Genomic DNA, 20,996 nt, shown 5'->3' with positions numbered 1-20,996 from the left:
TTCTCCAGTTGAAGCTCTACAGGAAGCTGCTCAGAAACGTCAGCAGCATTACAATCAGCTCTTCCCTCTGCTAAAGGTGCCACCTGTACGGACTGAGTCTGGAAAAGGGAGTCTATTTCATTATGGCCCTTGGTCTCAACCTCATCTCGCTAGCCAGTTTTAAAGAAGAGTTATCAGATGTTTTAATCATAAGCTGTTCTTGCAACAATGCATAAAAGGTTTGTCTTGTCTTGCCTTTTTGTCTCCATGCATCAGACACTTTCTGTGTCTATTTAACCTTTTCTGTTGATGTGTGGACTTTAGTTTTTACTCTGTAATGTATTTTTGGCTGGACCACAGAGGGCCAGCCCTACAAACGCAAGTCTGTCACGGAGTGAGTGAGTGAGTGAGTGAGTGATGAAGTTACACGATTGGTCGGCCGAGTGTTGGCGTTTCCCGATTGGCAGTTGCTCTTTCAAAATGAAAAGGCGGAGAACAGTCCTTTATGCAAATGAGCCCGTCCAGCGCGACACGTCCGGCTCACGAAACTTGGACCAAGCTGTGAAACTGGGCGATCTAGTTCTTAAATGAAACGAGAATCAGCAGTGGCATCGCCTATTTCTCACTTTTCAGAATTACATTTTGGTGGATTGTTTAGATGGAATAACAGAAAGTTTACGAGCAGTCCGCCATGTTGTTTCCAGGGACTAATCAGGTGCATTACACGAGTGGGTACGTCACCGCTTGGACGGCCAGTTGAGTGAAGCAGCACGTCCCCTAGTGTCCTCGACGGACCCAGTGGACATGTACCACTGGATTTAACATTATAGACATGACCACTGACTATTTGTGTAACAATTTAGCCACAAATTCGCAGACTGATCGTACACGGTCCAGACATATACTCGGTTTTAACCGAGTCTTTGTCGACTAATCAGTCGTTTTGGTCTCAAGCTTCGGTTATACTTTCTGCAAAGGCGGCCGCATGGACATGAGCTGATTTGGAATCGTTACAATGAAACGTTTGGATCTTTTATACTCTGAGCTGATTTCTCCACGCGGCAAACAGACATTCTCAAAGCTCCCGAAAGTTTTCAATTTTTGCCACCTATCTGCGTCCGCGTAGTTGGAAATATTTGGATGTGCTCGGAAGAAAACCTGCCGCAGGAACCTCTGCAAAGGGCCGTGTCTGATGAGGTGACATCACTTTGGTCATGCGGACACTCGCGACCCTCACGGATGCAGCAAGCATGAATCATGCTTTAGTTGACTAAGATGATTAGTCAGTTTTTATGCTCTTTTCATGCTGAATGACTTATTTCCAAGGAACTTATGAGCACATCTCTGGAAAACACCAGATTTAAAGCGGTGCTTTTGTGTGATTCTTTGTGGAGAAACTCAGTTTCACAGATCTGATGAATGTATGAACTCAACGTTGACCTTTAACTTTGCTGCCTTCTTGGCAAAATCGCCATCGAAAAAGAGATTTTTTTTCTCAATGGATTTTATCTGGTTAAATAGCAGTAAAATAAAAAAGGAGAAAATCCAAAAAAAGAGGGGAATTGTGGATTGTAATGAAAGAAAGAGGGGTCAAAGTAGTTTGTGCCGGTGCCCCCAGACTCAGCACAAACACTTCTGAATTCAAGCAGGTCTTGTTTCATTTCACTCAGCTCACTTTCTTCTTCTATATAAAGAACCAAGACGCTCATTGTTGAGGATGGGAAACTTAATGAGGCAGCTCTGTTATTCTCTTTTTCTGTCTTTTTTCCATGAGAGTGACATCAGAGGTAGGCTGGGCCGCTACAAAAAGAAAAAATAGAGAGGAAGAAAAAGGCAATCTCAAACTCCCACACCCTTATCCCCCTTCTCCTCCCCTCTCTTCCTCCTTCCCCTCCCTCCTCTAGTCTCCCCCATCCTTTGTGAAAAACTCAAGGCATCAGTCGTCAGAGCTCAGTCTGTTGAAGTGGCCGGCTCTTGAACCGAACCATGCCCCAGCCCGGGCCCCAGGACAGCTGAGTCCACAGAGAGGAGCTCATCTTTGGGGAAGTAGGGCCTCGGCGAAAAAAGACTTTTCATATTGTGATTTTTTCAGCTTCGGGACAGAAGGAGTGAGGAGCACCTCAGAAGACCGGGACAAAGAGGCAACAGAGATGAGTCCTGAGCACTGCAGCTCGGTGAAGACACAACACAACACACACGTGAAACTATAACTGAAGGAAACAACACACCCCCCCGCTACTGGTAACAAAACAAAAAAGGTAAATGATGCCTGAGTTCATTCTGTTTCCAGGTTTTGTTGTGTGTCGGCATGACAGTGGCTGTGTGTGTGAGAGTGTGTGTCTGGGCAGCTGTGAGAGCTCTGGCTGAGAGGTTGGAAAGGTTAGGACGTTTCGTGACTGGAGGCTCCGGCTGCAGACAGAAACATTTAGCAACGCTTCTTTGGCTTTCCTCTGGAGTATGAGGCCGGGGATAGTCGGAGTTCAGCATGCTGAGAGCTGCATCATGTGTATACAGTCAACAAGTAAGGGTAAAGTTAAGGGTGTGTAGGATGCCATTTATATGTGGCAAAATACAGGAATGAAAACGGTGCTTGGTGATTTTGGCATTTCCATTGTGCATTTTAATAGAAATAATGAAAATGTTGGTGTTGTTTTCTTTTATATGTAACACCCCAACTCTTAGTATGCATCTAAACTTTATACTACCTGACCTGAAGAGAAACAGAAAGCTTAAGGGGTGTGTAGGATGCCAATTGTGTAGGCAAAAGAGAGGAATTAATTTGTTAAGTAATGGAGCTTGGTGATTTGGGCATTTTCAGAGTACATTTTAATAGAAAAATATAAAGAAAGAAGTTGAATAATGATGGTTGTTGTACCCCCAGACTGTTAAAATGCATCTAAATTATACACTAAGTCTGACCTGAAGAGAAACAGAAAGCTAAAAGGGAGGAGAAAGAAAAGTAGGGCATTTCAGCAAAACACTTGAGGGAGACGGATCTGATCTGATGGAGAGATTTGAGCTCTGGAGCCAGGCTTGTTTATTTTTTCTTGGCTTTCGGTTTCCTAATTGAGCACCATCTGAGCTTTCGCCACTGACACGAGGGTGCAGGGCGGCGAGTTAACCCGGTGGAATCGGGGTTAGATCAATAATGTCACGCCTAATGAGGTGGTGACAAGTCTCTCAGCACTTGCTTCTCCTCGTTAAAAACATGTGAGATCAGAAAACACATCGTAGTTTGTGAAATCCTTAAAAGTTAGTCCCATTCACAGGGTCGTGGCGATACACTTTAATCCAACCCTAACCACATCCTCTATCAACCACTCCCCATGGATAATATGAGGCACTTCAGTCTCAACCTTGCCGTGATAGCAAAAAAGCTTTGAACACCAACCACATCAATCTGGAGCGCTTCCATATCACCAACTCAACAATTATCTTCAAATGTTTTCGCTTACGTCCCTGGCCTGTTGGTGGGGTCTGTGGAAAATATTCTGTTCGCTACAAAGCCACATCTGTGAATGCTGTAAAACGACCATGAGAGAGAGAGAGAGAGAGAGAGGACACACACGTATGAGAACATGCACTCTTCAAAAAAGCTCGAAGGAAAAAAGGCCAAAATGAGGGAATGGCAAAAGGCTAAGAAAACATTTCATGAGTAGAGTAATAAATCACAAGATCAATACCTCCAATAACTCAGCCTGGAGAAGGAAAAAAAGAAAGCTGAAAAGATAAAGAGAAGGAGCAGCTGCTGGAGAAATATATCCAGAACATTGTGTGCTTGGAACTCGGGTTCACCTGCATGGGGGGACAGGGCCTGGGAGACCGCTTTAAATGGGTCATTATACAACCAATCCAGACATTAACTAACCATTCCCATTACCTTCATCCAGCGCTATACATCACAACAGACTCTCTGTTTGATGTCTTTCCTATTTTAAGTTTTTAAAACTCCCAGGACAAGCCAATAAACTGCGGTCAGGTCGTGCATGTATGGTCGCCTGTCGGAAACAGTTAACCGCTGCCCTCCTATGTTGTAACGCAGCGGGAGATTGATGGCTCACTCAGCTGGCCCAGCACCAGCCAACTTGTGTTTTTTTTTGGGGGCGACGGACATGTGGCCAATCGTATCTCACTGTGCGACCTGAGGCTGTGTGTGGACACAGCTGATCTTATCAGTACTAGGACACATATAGAAGCAGATAACACACACGCTGGATACAGACATTGGCTTGTCTAAAAACACCCTGCTCTCGCGCTGCGCTGACCACATGCGGTTAAATCCAACCGGAGCTCAACAAACCGGACACATCGTATCTCTCAAAACCTACATTATGAGCTGTAGGGCAGCCTGTAGCGGGCTGATGAATCACAAAAACTGTGAGTTAAAAAAAAAATGTCAAGGCTGAAGCTCATTTAGAATCCCTCTAATGAGAGCTTGGACACAGTTGAATGGACAGGTCACCTTAGGGAGGTAGAGGTCAGCCTGGAGGTCAGGACAAATAGACAGGAGAGGTGGAGGTATGTAATTAAGTAAAGCCAGCGGGCAATCGGCGTGTTATGCCGTGTGAGTGTGAATTTACGAGTTCTTCCTCGCTGATTCAACTAATAGGAAGCATGTGAAGTCAGAGGTATGGGCTTACAGCTGCATTGGGTAGAAGCGGAGCAAATATGATTAAAAAAAAAGTGATCAGAGCCGAGCTGGAGCCTGCCGTCTCTGAGCAGCTGTCAATCACTCGCGAACTCCGATCAAACGGTCAAACTAGGCAGCGCTGATCAAATATGAATCAATACTCTGTTACTGTAATGCCTATTTCTCTCCTCAAATGTTTCTAGAAACATCTTGTAGTGTACTGTTTAGCTGTAAAACGAGAAAGTTTGTGACCCCGGCAGCCATGTTGAGATCTGTCGAGGAAATACCAAGCACCGCCCACCAGCCGGAGCACAGCCAATAGGAACGCTCTCTCTCTGAAATGACCTGCGATTGATTGAACAAAGCCAAGAGGAGATGCAGAAGTCTCTCTCAGAGCACTTGAATTACAATATGCTGAAAGGTTTTTATGTCCAATGATGCCGAAAAGTTTCTGCCTACTGCAGCTTTAAGGTGAGGTGTGACTCAGGGGAGAAATAACACAGAAAGATAGAGTGCTTATGAGTGATCACACCTTCCTGCAGCCAAACAAACATTATATAAATGCTTTAATACTCCCCTCCTCCCGGCTCTCCTCTCTCCCCTGACCCTCCTCCAGCTCTCTTCTAATGCCTTAGCGGCAGCATGTGTTCGCTCATGGCCAAGTGTCACTTCACAAGAGAAAAAGCCACCTGAGCGGGCTAAGTAACAGCTAATCTGTCAGCCTCAGTATTACAGTACTGGGGCAAGAATTAACATTATGCCGGAGTGTGCGTACAAGGAGAGTTGTGTTTGTGTTGAGGGGCAGGATGTGTTTGTGTTGGGAGGGGGGGGGGAGAGGATGAGTGTCATGGAGTGATGGAGGAGGGTGTTGGAGAGTCGAGAGTCCTTATCTTAACAAAGTGTGACAGACAGAGCGGGACGGCCTTACGTGAACTCTGGATGCCTCGGACGCAAGAACGAAGTGTTTGTGCATTTATGTGTGCAAAAAAAAAAAAAAAAAAAAAAAAGAGGAAGAGGGGGAACCCGTTCTCCACAAAGACCGATTGATTGCAAAGGTTGTGGAGCGGACGGTTGAGGGGGCGAGGTAGAGGAAGGGTGGGGCTGCACCCTAATCCCACATATAGACCTCTGACCCCCCCCCCCAACATCAGCCCACATGTTTAGAGTTTCATTACAGAATGGAAGGAAAACAGATGGGGGATGTGAGGCCTCGGGGGAGGAGTGGTGGGGGTAATACAGCCTCAGTAATACAGCAATACAGCATCATGGAGGGAGACAACTCAGTAGCTGGAGAGCAGGAGAGCAGGAACCACTTCTGGGCTTTTCATTGAGTCGGTCTGTGCTCAAACCACAGACTTCCTAAATAGAACCACTTAATCTAACTCAACTTTGTTTTTCCACATCATCCGTCATTTTTGTATTCTAGCTCGAGGCTCCAGTCTCAATTACGAAATACAGAGAAAATCCTATTTTAGGCTCTTTGTATCCAGCTTGATTTCCCTTTTTAATATTTCCAACTTGCACTGTTTAATGAGGAGATATTAAACAACTCCATTATATTACTGGCAATCCTGACATTTATCCAGCGATGTCTCTGTAAAAATAAGCTAGGTTCATGTTCGCCGTACTGAAGCCGGCGCGTCACCAAAATTACGTCATCGTGGCTTTCGCGTGGTGCGCGAAGTTGTCGCGGTGGTTTGTTGTGTTGCTACAACTGTTCATTGAGAGACCACAGGGACAGTTGGAAAGTATGTGACCATGCTCCTCCTTTAATTTGGTTTTTACGTTTTTCTCAAGTTAAAGTCTTTTAAAAGCACCCTTAAAAAATAAAGATGGAAATAAAACATGTCTGTGATCTTCTGAAATCTGATCTAATCAGCTTGAACACACCTTGGAAATCATCAAGACTCATAAAATCAGTTTTCTGCAACAATTAGGAACATTAAGTGCCTAATTGGTGGCCATTTTGAAAAATGTCTGCCATGGCCCTTAAATGCAGCGCCCCGATATCTATATCTTTTCATAACATATAAACCTACGTCTTTGCCAAATGCTTTAATCGCAAAATGCACAAATGTTATGAATATTTCAGCTGAGCTGACCCACTATTAATACTCTACCATGATGTTTTACCTACTCCACCGTGGTAGCAGGATTTAATCTGTCAGGTTCCTACAGTTTTGTTGATGAGGCTTTTATGACTTTTTCCTTGTTGTTGTTAGAGCTGTACTTTTACTTTTACTACTTCTTCCCCGCTCATGCTGCGTTCACCTTTCCAGCCCGCCGTCCTCGATTACCTCACATCTTTGCTCTTATTTTAATTCCATCCTTTACTCCAAACTAGTCAGACTATTTCTCAGCTGTCAGCTCTTCATTTCCCCCTCGTGGCTCTGTAACTTGTTTTAGCAAAGCACAAAAGAATGAGTCACTTTGAGGGACGGAGCGTAGTATACGAGTGGACGTGTAACTCAGCAAACGGTGGCTGGTGACATCATGTATGGATGAAAGGCTGCTCTGGCTGCGTACCAACAGTAGAGCTGGCTGAGCTCCATGTTGTCATGTAAAGCAGAGCTGCTGTTTTATTCTTGCTCCAAATCCAAACCTTCACTCACACCCGCACCCCCCCCTCTCTTTCTTCTGACCAGTGATGATGTGTTGTGTGTTTGAGGGCATTTTGGACTAGTTGTGGGAAAGTCTGAGGACCAGATGGGGGAGTGGAAGCTGGGAAATACATTGGTTATGAAAATATAAATCAATTTCTCTCCCGCTTTTTGAACTGCAATCCATCAGGCTGCAGACGGACACATCAGAGCTGCTAAATCACTGCAGGACACCAGCAGCTCTGAAACCCACACAACAGTCAACAGATGATTCTGGCAGGATGAATCTAAATTTTACACTCTCGTGGGCTCTAGTTCATGCTCCTCACCTGATGCATGCATGAAGAGTCCAGTGCACCAAACAGATTCACCCAGCTTGTGTTTTATCACATTTATTTAGCACAGGAGTCTCCATTGTAGCTCGCTACCTGTTTCTGAGTGGCTCGCTAAAGATTCAAAGAATATGTACATAAATGTAGTTTGTCTGTTTAAATTTCTATCCAATCAAATTCACAGACAGAATGATTATCTGCCAATCAGCTGTCTATTAAACGAGTTACGCTGCAGTGACGCCTTTACATTAGGCGATGTTAACAGACTAGCCAGCACACACCAGATTTGACAATGACCGCAGAAAATAGCAAGGCCAATAAAAGGCAAAAAATATAACATTTTCAAGAGGGATGTGTAAGAAAAACGGTTGTAGACCTCTGATTTAGTGTGAGCGCAAAGCATCAAGAAAGAAACTATCAAGTATAATTATCTTACTTTCTGTGCTACCTTCTTCTAAGACTCCGTTATATATGATGTACACATATAAACCGTGCCAGTTTGTTTGGTACACCAAGCTAAAACTAATTCAGTCCAATAATTCAACAGTTCTGCAATAAATCCTACCTTCATGAAGGTTATAATAGTGGGGTTATATTAGAGATGTTGATTCAACTGTATGGTAATTTTGGAGGATATAGTTTCTGGTGCTGATGGTAGCGTTTACTGACTGCTGTACTAGACTGCATTACTAGGTGTACATGAGTACAACTGAGTGTATGTTACAAGTATAATAAATACTGTATGATAGTGATATACAACAGCACAAACCTGCAGTGAGCCAGTTTTCCACGGAAGCAGCAGTTTATACCAATTGTTTATTAAGCGGTTTTCTTTGGCTCAGATCAAAAACTGCCTGCGTTCTACATACAGAGTAACCTGAACCACTAGTGAGACATATGGATGTCTCTCTGGGGTAACAACCAACATCCATTACGCTGTTTAACCAACGAGGAAAAACACATTTTTCCTGTCTAGCGGTAATGTAAGCAGCCGTCTAGCTTAATGAGTTCTCTGGTCATTTCCTCTCTGACGACATGAAAAGAATTATTTCTGTCTCCTACTCGGGCGCAAAGCTAATCACCGTTAATGTACAACATCTACACAGAAAACCAAGGTAGACGAAAGCCAGTGGCCTCGCTATATACACACACACCTCCACATAATTAAAGCCAAACCCAATCTGTGGGCTTTATCGAGGTGTAAAAAAGAGCAAAGGAAGTACGTTAGAGATTAATACTGCCTGTCTTTAGACTGTTCTTATAACAGCCATGAAAATAAATTAAACCACAGCTCAGACAGACAGACAGCGGGGAGTGAGGACAATTAAAAAGCCACTGTCATACGTCTCCTGACTATTGATAACTGTTAGCTGGGTGAGGAACCAGCAGTGCACTTAGGGAGACTTATGAAGCTCATACTGTTGCCAAAATATAAAGCAGGTAGAGTTAGAGGCCCGTTGCAAATCCTTATTCCACACACTGGTTTCACATGGATGTTATGGAATACAAGAGCTGTTTGTCGGTGGGGCTGAGCCAACAAGAAATGTAATAAATCCTACTCATATAAAGGAGAAAATTACTCTCAATTTCTCTTATTTGCTGTGCTGCTTACTGCAGACCTTCATATTATCTGCAACCTGCTGCTTAAGCGATTTAGCTGTAACCGAAAGACCTGGAGAGGAAAGAGAGGAAGGAACACGGAACAGAAGAAAATATTCAAAAACTTCAGGAAAGGAAAGTAGGGAGGAGGGAGGGTTTTAAACAGGGAGAAAAGTAATTAAATGGAAAGAAACAGACGGAGAAAAGAGCGCAAAGTTGTCAAGACTAAAAAAGGAACGGGAGTATTTAATCTACAAGAGTTATGTTGCAGTTATGTTCAGGATACCTGGCCAGGATGGGAAATATTACCCATTTTCTATCTCTCTCTCTCTCTCTCCTATCTTTAATCCACTGCTACCTGTGCTATCCATTTAAATCTTTGTGCTTGGTTCCAGCCTCACACACAGTCACTCCTCATCTCCTTCCCCTGAAACATGTGAGGGAACATTGCTCATTCATGCCAAGGCACACTGCCCTACACATGCTGCACTAGTACATGTGAGCTAAAAGTGAACTTTAATCTTTGTGGGCGGATGGAAATAAAATGGTGAATGCACTGAACTTGTATTAACTTGTCATAAAAATGCATACACAGATGTACATAAAGGAATGGCACAGTGCTTCCATTGTAAGCTAAAACCAGATTCAGTAAACAGGCTGGTCTATCAGATTCAAGTGCAGCTTGTTAAGGATCATCCAAATGGTGCCACGCATGGACTTTTAGTATTTGTTGCTTCTTTTGTTGTTGCATCTGAAAAGTGGCAGATGTGAGATATTGTTGGCATAATGGCTTCTTACATCTTTGCTGACCTAATATAGTTGGTCAAGTAGGGCTGCTGGGCGGCACACGGTGGTGCAGTGGTTAGCACTGTCGTTTAACAAGAGGGTCGCCGGTTCAAACCCTGCCTGGGGCCCTTCTTTGTGGGTGACGTACCATGACACGTGATTGGTCCCTGGTTTTCTGCTCGTTTCAAACAGGAAACAACATGGTGGCCTGCTCGTAAACTCTGTTATTCCGTTTAAACAATCCACCAAAATCTACTTCTGAAAACATTTTAAGCAAGAAATTTTACTCCCACAGACGAGCACTTCATGTTTTCCGCTCAATAGCCTTCCCGGCCCCTGAGCACTTGAGCAGTGTTTCGTTTCGGTTTGTTGGGGTAGAAAAAAGAAGCCGCTCTGCTTGTTCTGAGGAAACGCTGTAAACTGTGTACCTTCTAAACACATTGGTGACCTCTTCACGTTCCCTGGAAAGTCTTTGATATGTTGTGGTTCCATGAAAGAGATTAGGCCCCTGGCACTCAGAAACACCACCCAAGAGGAAATCAGCGTCCAGAAGACAGGAAAGAGACGGAAAGGAAACGAGAAAGAGATTGGAAATGAAGGAGGTGATGGCTGATGGATGAGCTGCAATGCTGTGTGAGCTGCTCGTGCTTAGGGGACGTGTGGACGATGCTATATATGGAGACTTTATGAAGCTCCCAGCAACAGTAGAAAGCCAGTCATAGTTTGGAAGAGAAGAACTAATACTGCTGACTGTTAAAGTCATCAGCAGCTCTCTCTGAGGTCAGCAAGGATACAGTACCTGGTTACGCTGTCAAGACACATCGGCTGCTGGAAAAACACATGACCATGAAAATGAATAACGTCTCTGGATAGTCATACACACACACACACACACACACAGTATTCAATCATACAGACGGACACACAAGCTTACGCAAACCGGCAAGATCTGCAGATCAGCAGTACTAGATGTAATCCTGTCCTTTCTCGACATTGTTCCAAGTGACAAAATTGCCAGAATTCCTCAAGAACCACAATGGCGTCATATGGGAGACACACAGGGCCTGAGTTTCAGGGTGGAGGTAGGACTTAATGATGTGGCACTGAGCAAAGAGTGGCTCAAGAGTGATGGAGTGGATTAGGAGGGCTAGACGGTCTTGGCCTTGTGCAGGCCCGGGCCTGGGTGTTAAATGGAGCAGTGTATGCGTCTATGTGAGTGTTTTTGTGCTTGTGCATTGATGAGAAACAGAACTCGAATCAGCAGGGATAAGAAGGAGCGCCAGCAGTCACCTCTCATAGTAGAAAGAGCAGAAGACAACTCTGCACACGCTGTTTTCCTTTCCTTCATCTCACACCCCCGTAGTGACTGCCTGTATGTGTGTGTGAAATCTTTCAAGTGAAACACAAACACTACCTCCTGCTAAACATTCCTGTTGAATGTATGGAGCCACGTGGAGCAGTGGGCGCTCAGCAGTGAGCATATTTAACCGCTCTCACAGGAAGCTGCATCGGAATTAGGGGTCAATGTGTTTTGCTGGGAGGGACAATAAGGTCAGATCTAGGAACAGGAAGGGAGGTCTTGAACCCTCTTAGAGACCTTTTTGACCATAACGATATAAATCAGAAGCCAAGTGTGAAGATAAATCACAGATTAAAAAGACTTGCATGCTGACAGTGATGCTTGAATCAATGTTGGAAAGAAGATGCAGATGTAGAAACGGAGACTGAAACCAACGGTGAAGCAGTATGCCCATATCGAAAGCAGTGAAGAGAATAGGGCTGTCCTCGACCAAAGAAATTCTTAGTCGACTAACACTCATATGATTTTGTCAACTAATCGATTACTTGATTTAATCGACAGATTGTCCACAAAGAATCACGCAAAAGTATCACTTTAAATCTTGTGTTTACCAGAGATGTGCTCATAACTTTCTTGAAAATAAGTCATTCAGCATGAAAAAAAGTATAAAAATGACTAATCGACTAAAGAAACCTTAATCAACTAAGACCAAAATGCCAGATTAGTCGACTATGTGGGGACAGCCGTAGAAAGAGTGTATTTTAGGTGATATCAAGTGGCTTAGTTAACATTAAAAGACTATTCTCATCCTTCTTCTAAGATTGATACAAGTGACAACGTCTGTTGTTTGAACGTCTGAATGTTCTACATGAGCTGTAGTAGTTGTACAGCCCGTGTTAGACAAATTAGCCTCTGCAAAATAAAATTTAGTGCCGCAAACCTGAGTTAATGGGCCATTAAACTGCACCAACTCGGGTACAGTGACTGTTTGGGAGGGCAGTAACTACAATATGCCCCAGAAACAAAAACTGGAACTAAGTTCCTGGATTTCTAAAAAGAGTTCCTGGAATAGTTCCTGTCGGCGAAAAAACAAGACCAGGATGCAAGACAAGAGGATGGAAGTTTGCTAGAGAAAATTATAATTTCCAGAATAAAAACACATGAAGTAAGAGTGAGGGCAGGTACCAAAGATAAAGCACAGCCAGCAGCCACATGGCAGACCTCTTTAATATGGGGGGGAAACAATAAGACCTCAGAAAAACTGGGTGTCTGTCAGCAGGAGAACTAACAGACAGAAAGCAGACCTCGTTCCGTGGCCTGGATAACAAATGTGTTCTCTCTTTCAATCTTTCCACACAAACAAACTCTACGTAGAACAATGACCTGACAACTGTGCTACCGCACCCCGAGTCAACACCCTACAGTACACAAGAACTGATTGTCTGTGAATATTTGAAAAAGTGTCAAATACCAGTTCATTGAAATCTTACGGTAGTAAGTTCCTCTGCTCTGGAACAACATATAATCAACACCCCTGCTGTTAACATTACTTTTGTTAGCCTTTGTAAACAAAGACGTGTCTGTTTCCAACTCTTAAGATCTTGTGTTCTTGCAGGGAGGCCTGGAGGGGACTTGGAGGGAGCACCAGTAGCCGTCCATCTATCCATCTAACCAGCCAGCAGCGATGCAGGGGCTGATGTGGAGCCTGTGTGCCCTGCTCTGCCTCTCCCTCTGGGAGGGAAGTTACTGCAGGAGCTCCAGGGAAGCCCGGAGGACTCTCCACAGGAGTAAAAGAGCCCCCATCGACCCCGATGCCAAAAAATGTTCCTACACCTTCCTTGTACCTGAGCAGAAAATCACAGGTTCAAAAGATAACTTCTTTTTGTAATTCACTTTCAGTTATTAATCAGATGGCTGTCTTCATTTCACTGTGCTTTTCTAAAAATCTAAATAGCTTCTTGGAAACCTCCTCAATAATTCATATGTGTCATCAGGTCCAATCTGTGCCAGCACCACGGGCCCAGAGCCAGACAAGGAGAGAGTGACCCGTATAGACATTGCAGATGTGCGGGAGGTGCTCAACAAACAGCGGCGTGAGATTGAGACGCTGCAGCTGGTGGTGGATGTGGATGGTAACCTAGTGAACGAGATGAAGCTGCTGCGGAAAGAGAGCAGGAACATGAACTCCAGGGTGACCCAACTCTATATGCAGCTGCTGCATGAGATCATCAGGAAAAGAGACAACTCTCTGGAGCTGGCCCAGCTGGAGAACCGCGTCCTCAACGTGACCTCCGAGATGATGCGACTGGCTTCGAGGTACAAGGAGCTGGAGAGCAGGTTTGCCACAATGGCCGGGGTGGTCAACAACCAGTCCGTTCTTATCTCCGCGCTGGAGGAGCAGTGTCTGAGGACACTGGGTCGCAGTGAGCTGCCCATAGTACCCCCACTGGTACAGGTGGTACCGCTGAATCTACCAGTTAACAATCGGTTCAACAACGAGATACAGAGGGACAATAACAACCGGGCCTTCCCCAGAGGATCACGCATGGAGTCCCCTACTGCAAGCCCATTTGGAATTGATCCTCCACCACCGCAGGGAACACTTACCTCTGATGGTATGTACCAATTTTAAAGTGGCAGGGTCGATGATGAGGAAATAAGTGCATGAACACTTAGTAATTGTCCCAATTGATTGTACACACAACTACTAAAGTATAATTATCTAAGAACTGCAATTCAAAACCTTTTAATTTCTCGCAACAGTTGGTATTGCTGAGGCACAGTTGGTTAATTCTTGGCATGGCACAGGCAGTGAAATCATACATTCCTATGATTCCCACTTGGCTGTCTGTATTGGCTGCACGGCAATGAGCATATGTACTAAATTAGTAGGATGTGGATTAAGGCCTCTCTTTCAACAATCTTAAAGACTTCAGAGAGGGGGAATATATATCTACTGCAAAGCGTTCATTCAGTCTATGCAAGACATAATGGGGAAAGGTATAGTCAAACAGAGCACACATCTGATGGACTAGTCCACCATGTCTCAGACCCCTAGACAAAGCTATCAAATCAGATACTGTAGATGAGGCTACTCTGGACTTTTCTCACGGAGATTGACATCTGAGCAAGATCACCTCCAATATGAAACCAATTAGCAAGGTTAGAACGCTACTTGGAAATGACTCCTAAAAATTGGTCAGGGCCGCCGTATTTTGACTGGCGATTAGACTATGGCGGGGAATGTTGACAGAGGTTATGCAACCAGATGGTGAAATGGATGAAATCATCCAAAACTTCCCTCAGACAAAACGGGAAATAAAAAAAGACCTGTTTGAATACTGACAATGGTTCACAGAAGAAATGTTCTCCCATGTTTGATTAAATCAGATATTTAAAGATCTGGTTAAATACAAGACTTTTAAGACTTCAGATAGAGATATCATTACCCTCCTGCTACTTGGTGGAAAAGGCCGGTACAGTTTAACAAATCAATATGCCAGACTACATATATTAGCTCCTAAATGATGACATTATTAATGAAGACATCAGCTTTCTGTCCCTGCCATGCCATTACAAAACAAACAATTAAACAGGTATTCTTTTTTTATGGTGATTTACTAATACTGTTACTGCCTATATAGTAATAGGAAGTGTATATTTAATCCCAAGGGTCTGATGAGCTTGCAACATCTTCAACCCACTTTAAAGGAATACTTCACCCACAAAATGACCATTTGCAGTATTCCTTTAAGCACTAATAATGACAGGCCTTTCAAGTTCAATGAGCAGAGAGGCAAAGGGGACATATTTTAAAAGCCTCCATGCAGAAACAAAACCTAAGGAAACACAGAGAGGTGGTTGGGGGAGATAAAATGGCAGGGACTCCACTTGATGACAAAAAGGACTGAGTGTTCTTATGGTTATTTCTGGCAAAGCCCCTGTTGAACTGTAATTTTAGCGATGTATTAGTCAATTATAGCCCATTAGAACTGAGAGCTCCAATGTAATCGGCCTCAGCTACTGTCATGGATGAACTGTTAAGCATTAAGCTGCTGCTTTCACAAGCTCTCTGCCAGAATCCATTTTTTTGTCTCCGGCTGACACAAAGCTCTCAATCTGGACACCCCTGATTTATCTACAACCAAGTGAAACAATGGAAAGCCAGGGATGGATCGTGTTTGCTTTGGTGGCCGACACATCATCCTTCACCGTTTAATTTCCAGGAAAAGAAAAACAAATCCGCGGAAAGATTTCTACCGCTTGTCTCCATAAAACATATTTAGCCGATTCCTAGTGATACGGATGGGTACTTGTCCTTTGTGATGAATTCATATGAGATTTACATGGATGAATGTGCGCAGAATGGAAAATAGGTAAAAGTTCAACCCAAATAACAAGCCACCAAACACTACTAATAGGTTCTCTTCCATGTAGGTTCACGACTACTGTAAATACACATTGCCTGACCACAGTTTGGTCTAGTCGGGCTCTTTTTAAACCACTGTGGCTCGTTGACTGGATTTATTTTTAACCTCAACCTCTTAAAGCTCTGTTTAAAGAAACTAACAAGAAGGAGAACAGGGGAATACTAGAGAACCCCCTCACTGACAGGTCTGATGAAGACATATCATTACTAGAAAAATACAAGCTTGTGCTGGGGAGTTTTGGGTATCTGTGCTGGGGCAACACAGTGGGTCCCCTATGTGCTCCTACACTCAGCTGAGAAAACCATCTTCCATGAGCCTTTAGGCCCCGGAGGCCCCCGCACAATGCCGGTGTTCATACTGGTTTAATACATATATTCACACTGGGGAAAACAGAGGAAATAAGCTGGTTTGGGTTCAGCTGCTTCTGCTTTGGGTGCAGTGCTGCCACATGGCTTCACTTGAAGGCTGAATCTAGGTGAATATTCATTTAACAATTTAAACGTGCACATGTATGTTTGCGAGCAAAAGGCGATATTTTCCAAAGAATGTTGCCACATTGATAGATCCAGACAGACCCAACGTTCACTCCCCTTTTCTCTTGTCTGCTGTCTACAGCGCCTAGACTGATGATGATGACTTTTGCATATGCAATAAAAAGGAAGACATCTTGATCAATTCAAGGCGCAGTATGGTATAGCTGTTCAGGGAGATAAAACGGACTATAACTCAGGTAATGGATGGTTTTAGTACGAATCAAGAGTCGGTAACAAGATATACCATCTATAAAGCCATTAAGTTATATGGTCATTTCTGGCTTTTTAACTGGCAGGTATAATTCATTTCAACATTTTGTTTCCCCAAGGGCGAAGCATTATCAACTACTAAACCCAAAATACTTGGGACACTGAGGAACATTAAGAAGATTTTCGTCAAACTGATTGTGGAATATGGTGATATTGCAATAGAGTGCTCCAGGGATGAGTTATTTTTGTAGGCCAACCAGGAAGTTAGCATCGCCCTGGGTTCCCTCAATAAAAAGCCAATGGGATTTTTCCATTGGGTTTTGGATTATTGCATAAAATAAGCTCTGTGGCAAACAAACGTTCATGATACTTACACGTTTTGTTCCGTAAAATAATCTTCACAGATGAACACCACTTTTATGATTTTTGTAATTGCAATTGCCAGAATTAAAAAGTTAACGTTAGTCTATAAACGAACTACACCACGGTTGCATGAGCGTGAGTATACACAACGAGGCTGTAAAGGCGGAGGAGTCAGCGTGATGAGGTTTAGTAGTCTCATTTAGCCACTTGTTAGCAACCGCCTTTTTAAGACACATTAAGGCTTCAAAATTCATGAGTGAGATATTTACTGACGGATTTTATATCTTAGAACAAAACGTTAAAATCTCTTCAGCTTGTGCTAACCACAGACCTTACGTCAGAGAACTAACTAAAAACCCATTCAAAAAACCCATCGACTTCCAGACGAGGGAACCGGAAGAGCTAAAACGCTAACTCATTTCCAGGATTTAAGGACTCATTCCTGTAGCTCTCTATAGGGATTTCTTTACATATCAAACATTTTAAAATCAGACCCACTAGCACAATCAATTATTTTTTTTGTCTCCCTCTTTTTCTATAACCATCTTTCCGACCACAGGTCCCTTCAAAGACTGTTTCCAGGTGCGACAGGCAGGCCACACCACCAGTGGGATGTACCTGCTTAAGACAGAGGCCAACGATCGGTTGATCCAAGCCTGGTGTGAACACGGCCTTGACAACGGAGGATGGACCGTGTTGCAAAGGAGGAGAGATGGCTCTGTTAATTTCTTTCGGAACTGGGAGAACTACAAGGTAAGCTGAGGAAACAGTTAAGTTTGATGGGGTAAAGGAAGGGTTTAATGAGAATTAAACCTTTAGGGGAAGATATAAAAGTATCTTTAAGCATAAGAGAGAGAACTGTGTTCACAGCTTTTCCTTTCCTATTTCCTAAGCGACCCAATCTCAGCAGTTCATTCTGGGGCCACTAAGCAAGCACTTGCTCCGTCAATGTAAACAGCTTAGCGGTGGATTTCCTCACACCAAAATCACAGCCAAGAGCTGGAGCCAGGGACCTACATATAAATCTACGCAATCAGAGAGCCACGGTGGGCTGGGAGGGAAATACAGCTCAAACCCGCTGGAAAATGAACCCCTTCATCCTTTTTCGTCTCATGCCTCAGCCTTTGTGATTGAGATGTGATCCAGGAGCTAACAGAGCAAGATGAAGGAACACAAAAACATGACACTGATGCACAGCCTGACAAAAACGTCTGGTCTCCCAGTTTTCTCTGCGACGACAAAAAAAAAATATATGGCAAAGGCAAGAGCTTTCCTCTCTGTCATAAAATTATATTTAGAAATCAATTCTTCCATGCTGTTTGGATCAGGAAGAGAAATGTGTTTCTGCAGCTCTGCATTTGCTGTATTTAACTATCCATCTGACTGCAGCCAAATCACCATTACCCCCGCCATTTAGCTAATTCCTCTCAAGTTAGAAACCACAGATAACAACCTTAACACATTATCGTCTCAATGGGAAGCAGATTTGATTTAATTTTCACTGAATTGCAGGCACCAGACTCCTTTAAACTCAGCACTCTGCTAAGAAAAATCCTATTAACCTCGCTCTGCTTTACTGTTTGTGTTTTTTGGACACGGATTTGCCTTCAGTGACCACAGAATAAAAAAGATCTGCTCTTTCACCAGTTGGCTCGCACACAGTGTTGACTAACTCAAATTAACACTTCACTTTGTTGGTCTGCACTACATTTCAATGGCATTTTAACATGAACCACAATTGACAATGAGTAACAAGAGGAACATGCTGTGTCCCCTACAGAGAGGCTTTGGGAACATAGACAGTGAACACTGGCTCGGGCTGGACAATATTTACAACCTGGGTAAACAAGGTGACTATAAGCTGATGATAGAGCTGGAGGACTGGACGGGGAAGAAGGTGTACGCCGAGTACAGCAGCTTCCGCCTGGAGTCAGAGAGTGAGGGTTATCGGCTGAGGCTCGGCACCTACCAGGGCAACGCCGGGGACTCGTTCAGCAGTCACAACGGCAAAATGTTCACCACGCTTGATCGCGACAAGGATGCATTTTCTGGTAAGGGGCATGAGTTCCTTTTTTAAATGGACCCCTTTGTGTTTCCTGTTCCAATGGTGGTTAATGCAGTAGCTGACAGGAAGTAAAGTTGGACCAAAGCTGTTGCCCTAGCAACAGAAAAGCAATGAAAAGGTCTTTATTAGTAGTAGTGTACAGACCTGTCACAATAATAACGTTATTGACTTATTGTACCTCGTTCATTTTTACGTCAACAACTTAACGTACGATAATAGATAATTTTTACGTTATCGACTTATCGTACGATATATGGACATGACCTCGATAATTTTTATGTTATCCGTTTATCTTGATTATTCTTGCTGACCTCAATATTGCCCGACACGTTTACATGCAAGTTTGTTTACCAACATTTTAGCCAACATGATGCATATCAGGGGCGTGAAATGGTCTTAAAATGACAATAATATCCTTTATCGAACTTATTTTTGGGACAATACATCGTCCAACAAAAGTAGTTATCGTTACAGGTCTAGTAGAACAATTACTTTAAGCTCCTTCTTTGTCTCTCCATCACACTCATCTTGCTTTGTGATGTTGTGTCCCTCTCTACTAGGTAACTGCGCCCACTTCCATAAGGGTGGCTGGTGGTACAATGCATGTGGCCAGACCAACCTGAATGGCGTGTGGTACAGTGGGGGAGTTTACCGCAGCAAATTCCAGGATGGCATCTTCTGGGCAGCGTATGGAGGAGGTTTCTACTCCCTCAAGTCAGTCCGCCTCATGATCCGACCGATCGACTGAAACATCCCTTCAAATGCACCTCAAGTTTCCTTCCTTATCTTTATCTACCCATGAACAAAGACCGTAAAAGGCAAAAACCAGGAATCCCTGTCATCGTACAACTGCGCCTTGTAAAATATGAAAGGAGGAAGAGACGGTGGCATGTGGTTATGGCCAGACAATAATGACTCCAGCAGCCTGCGCAGTGGCTAGCTCCCAAGTTGACTATGAGATGAAGACTGATGCCATTGCCCTCCCTAAGTAACTGCTCTCCTCCACCTTCAGTCTGGAGAGTAATGGTCCATCGAGCTTCCTGGGATCATCAAGTATTACCCTCAAGCGTCCTATTTTACTCACTCTTGTATGTAATAAAAGGGAAATGGTCATTTATTAAAGACATGAGATTTCTTCCGAGCAGCTAATGGTGACTTTTTAAAAAATAGTGTCGCCCATACCAAAGGGTATCGGATGTACTGGGATGTTTAACCATAGTAGCATGAAAAAAATGATGAAATTTAAAAGTTGTGTTGCCGGTTAGAGACCCTGACAATCAAACGGTTAGTGGACAGGATCTACCGTCTACTCATTTCTGGGTTTCGTCTGGACTTCAGGGGGTTCCTTCGACCCCCAGCAGAAAATGAACTTGTGCAACAGTGTGCTTGTTTGATGTGCATATGGCTGAGCTGGCGTTGGTATGTAAATATCTTTGGCGTTATTTGTGAAAGGTAATTTAAGAGGTGTGATTCTACTCAGGCCGAATGTTCACAATGTTGTCACTCTGCCATTCTTTGTTATTTATCAGTGTATTTATAGTAAGTATAGTCATGGCTGTTTTATACCGAGCCCTGTAACAAAACAATTCTTAATATGTTTTTTTTTATCCCATGTAAAGATACATTAATGACACTTGAACACACACAAATCCAGAGTGGATGTCTAGTTGACAATATGAGACATGCACTGCCCTTTTTCATGAAATTAAATCCTTTTGTAAACATTGAATGGTCTTTTACTCTTCACTCAGCTTCATATTGATGAATAGCAAGAGGAAAGTTTAAAAATGATTACCAGTTTGAATGTAAAACTTGAAAACTTACGGTATGTAAAATATGAGCGAAGCCTTTCTCTGTATAAAGGATGATACAATCATGATGAAACACTTCAAAGTTCTTTGATCTGGTTTAACAAACTGTCAACGCACCGAAGGACGTCAGATGGATTTAATAATTCAAGAAAGTGAGTAAAATAAAAATGAAGTGTGAGAGAAGATTCAAAATCGCATTATTCTTGTTCTGAAAGGAAGAAGGATAAAGCAAAAGGAGAGGTTTGAAAGAAATATGTAAGGGGGGAAATGACAGCTTTGCAGAAGCAGATTGGACATTATCAGGGTTAAGACTGAAACGGATAACATGGAGGATATTATAAATGATGCTGCTATAGAA

The 20,996-nt window shown here is 43.3% G+C and overlaps 2 protein-coding genes across 3 annotated transcripts in view; one reads left to right on the top strand and one right to left on the bottom strand.

Annotated features, from left to right (window-relative positions):
- The window catches only part of ralgps2 (Ral GEF with PH domain and SH3 binding motif 2), a 100,595-nt gene that overhangs the window by 20,063 nt on the left and 59,536 nt on the right, over positions 1-20,996 (bottom strand). The gene's annotated exons all lie outside the window — the stretch shown is intronic.
- Positions 1,891-20,556, top strand: angptl1a (angiopoietin-like 1a). The gene is made up of 6 exons (XM_074635963.1): positions 1,891-2,237; positions 12,842-13,088; positions 13,221-13,841; positions 17,322-17,515; positions 18,543-18,813; positions 19,388-20,556. The coding sequence occupies exons 2-6, from the start codon at positions 12,911-12,913 to the stop codon at positions 19,573-19,575; spliced, it is 1,452 nt and encodes a 483-aa protein (XP_074492064.1). The 5' UTR covers positions 1,891-2,237; positions 12,842-12,910; the 3' UTR covers positions 19,576-20,556.

The sequence above is a fragment of the Sebastes fasciatus genome, chromosome 5 (assembly GCF_043250625.1).
Source record: "Sebastes fasciatus isolate fSebFas1 chromosome 5, fSebFas1.pri, whole genome shotgun sequence".
NCBI classification, from domain to species: domain Eukaryota; kingdom Metazoa; phylum Chordata; class Actinopteri; order Perciformes; family Sebastidae; genus Sebastes; species Sebastes fasciatus.
This window is presented reverse-complemented; position numbering and strand designations above follow the sequence as displayed.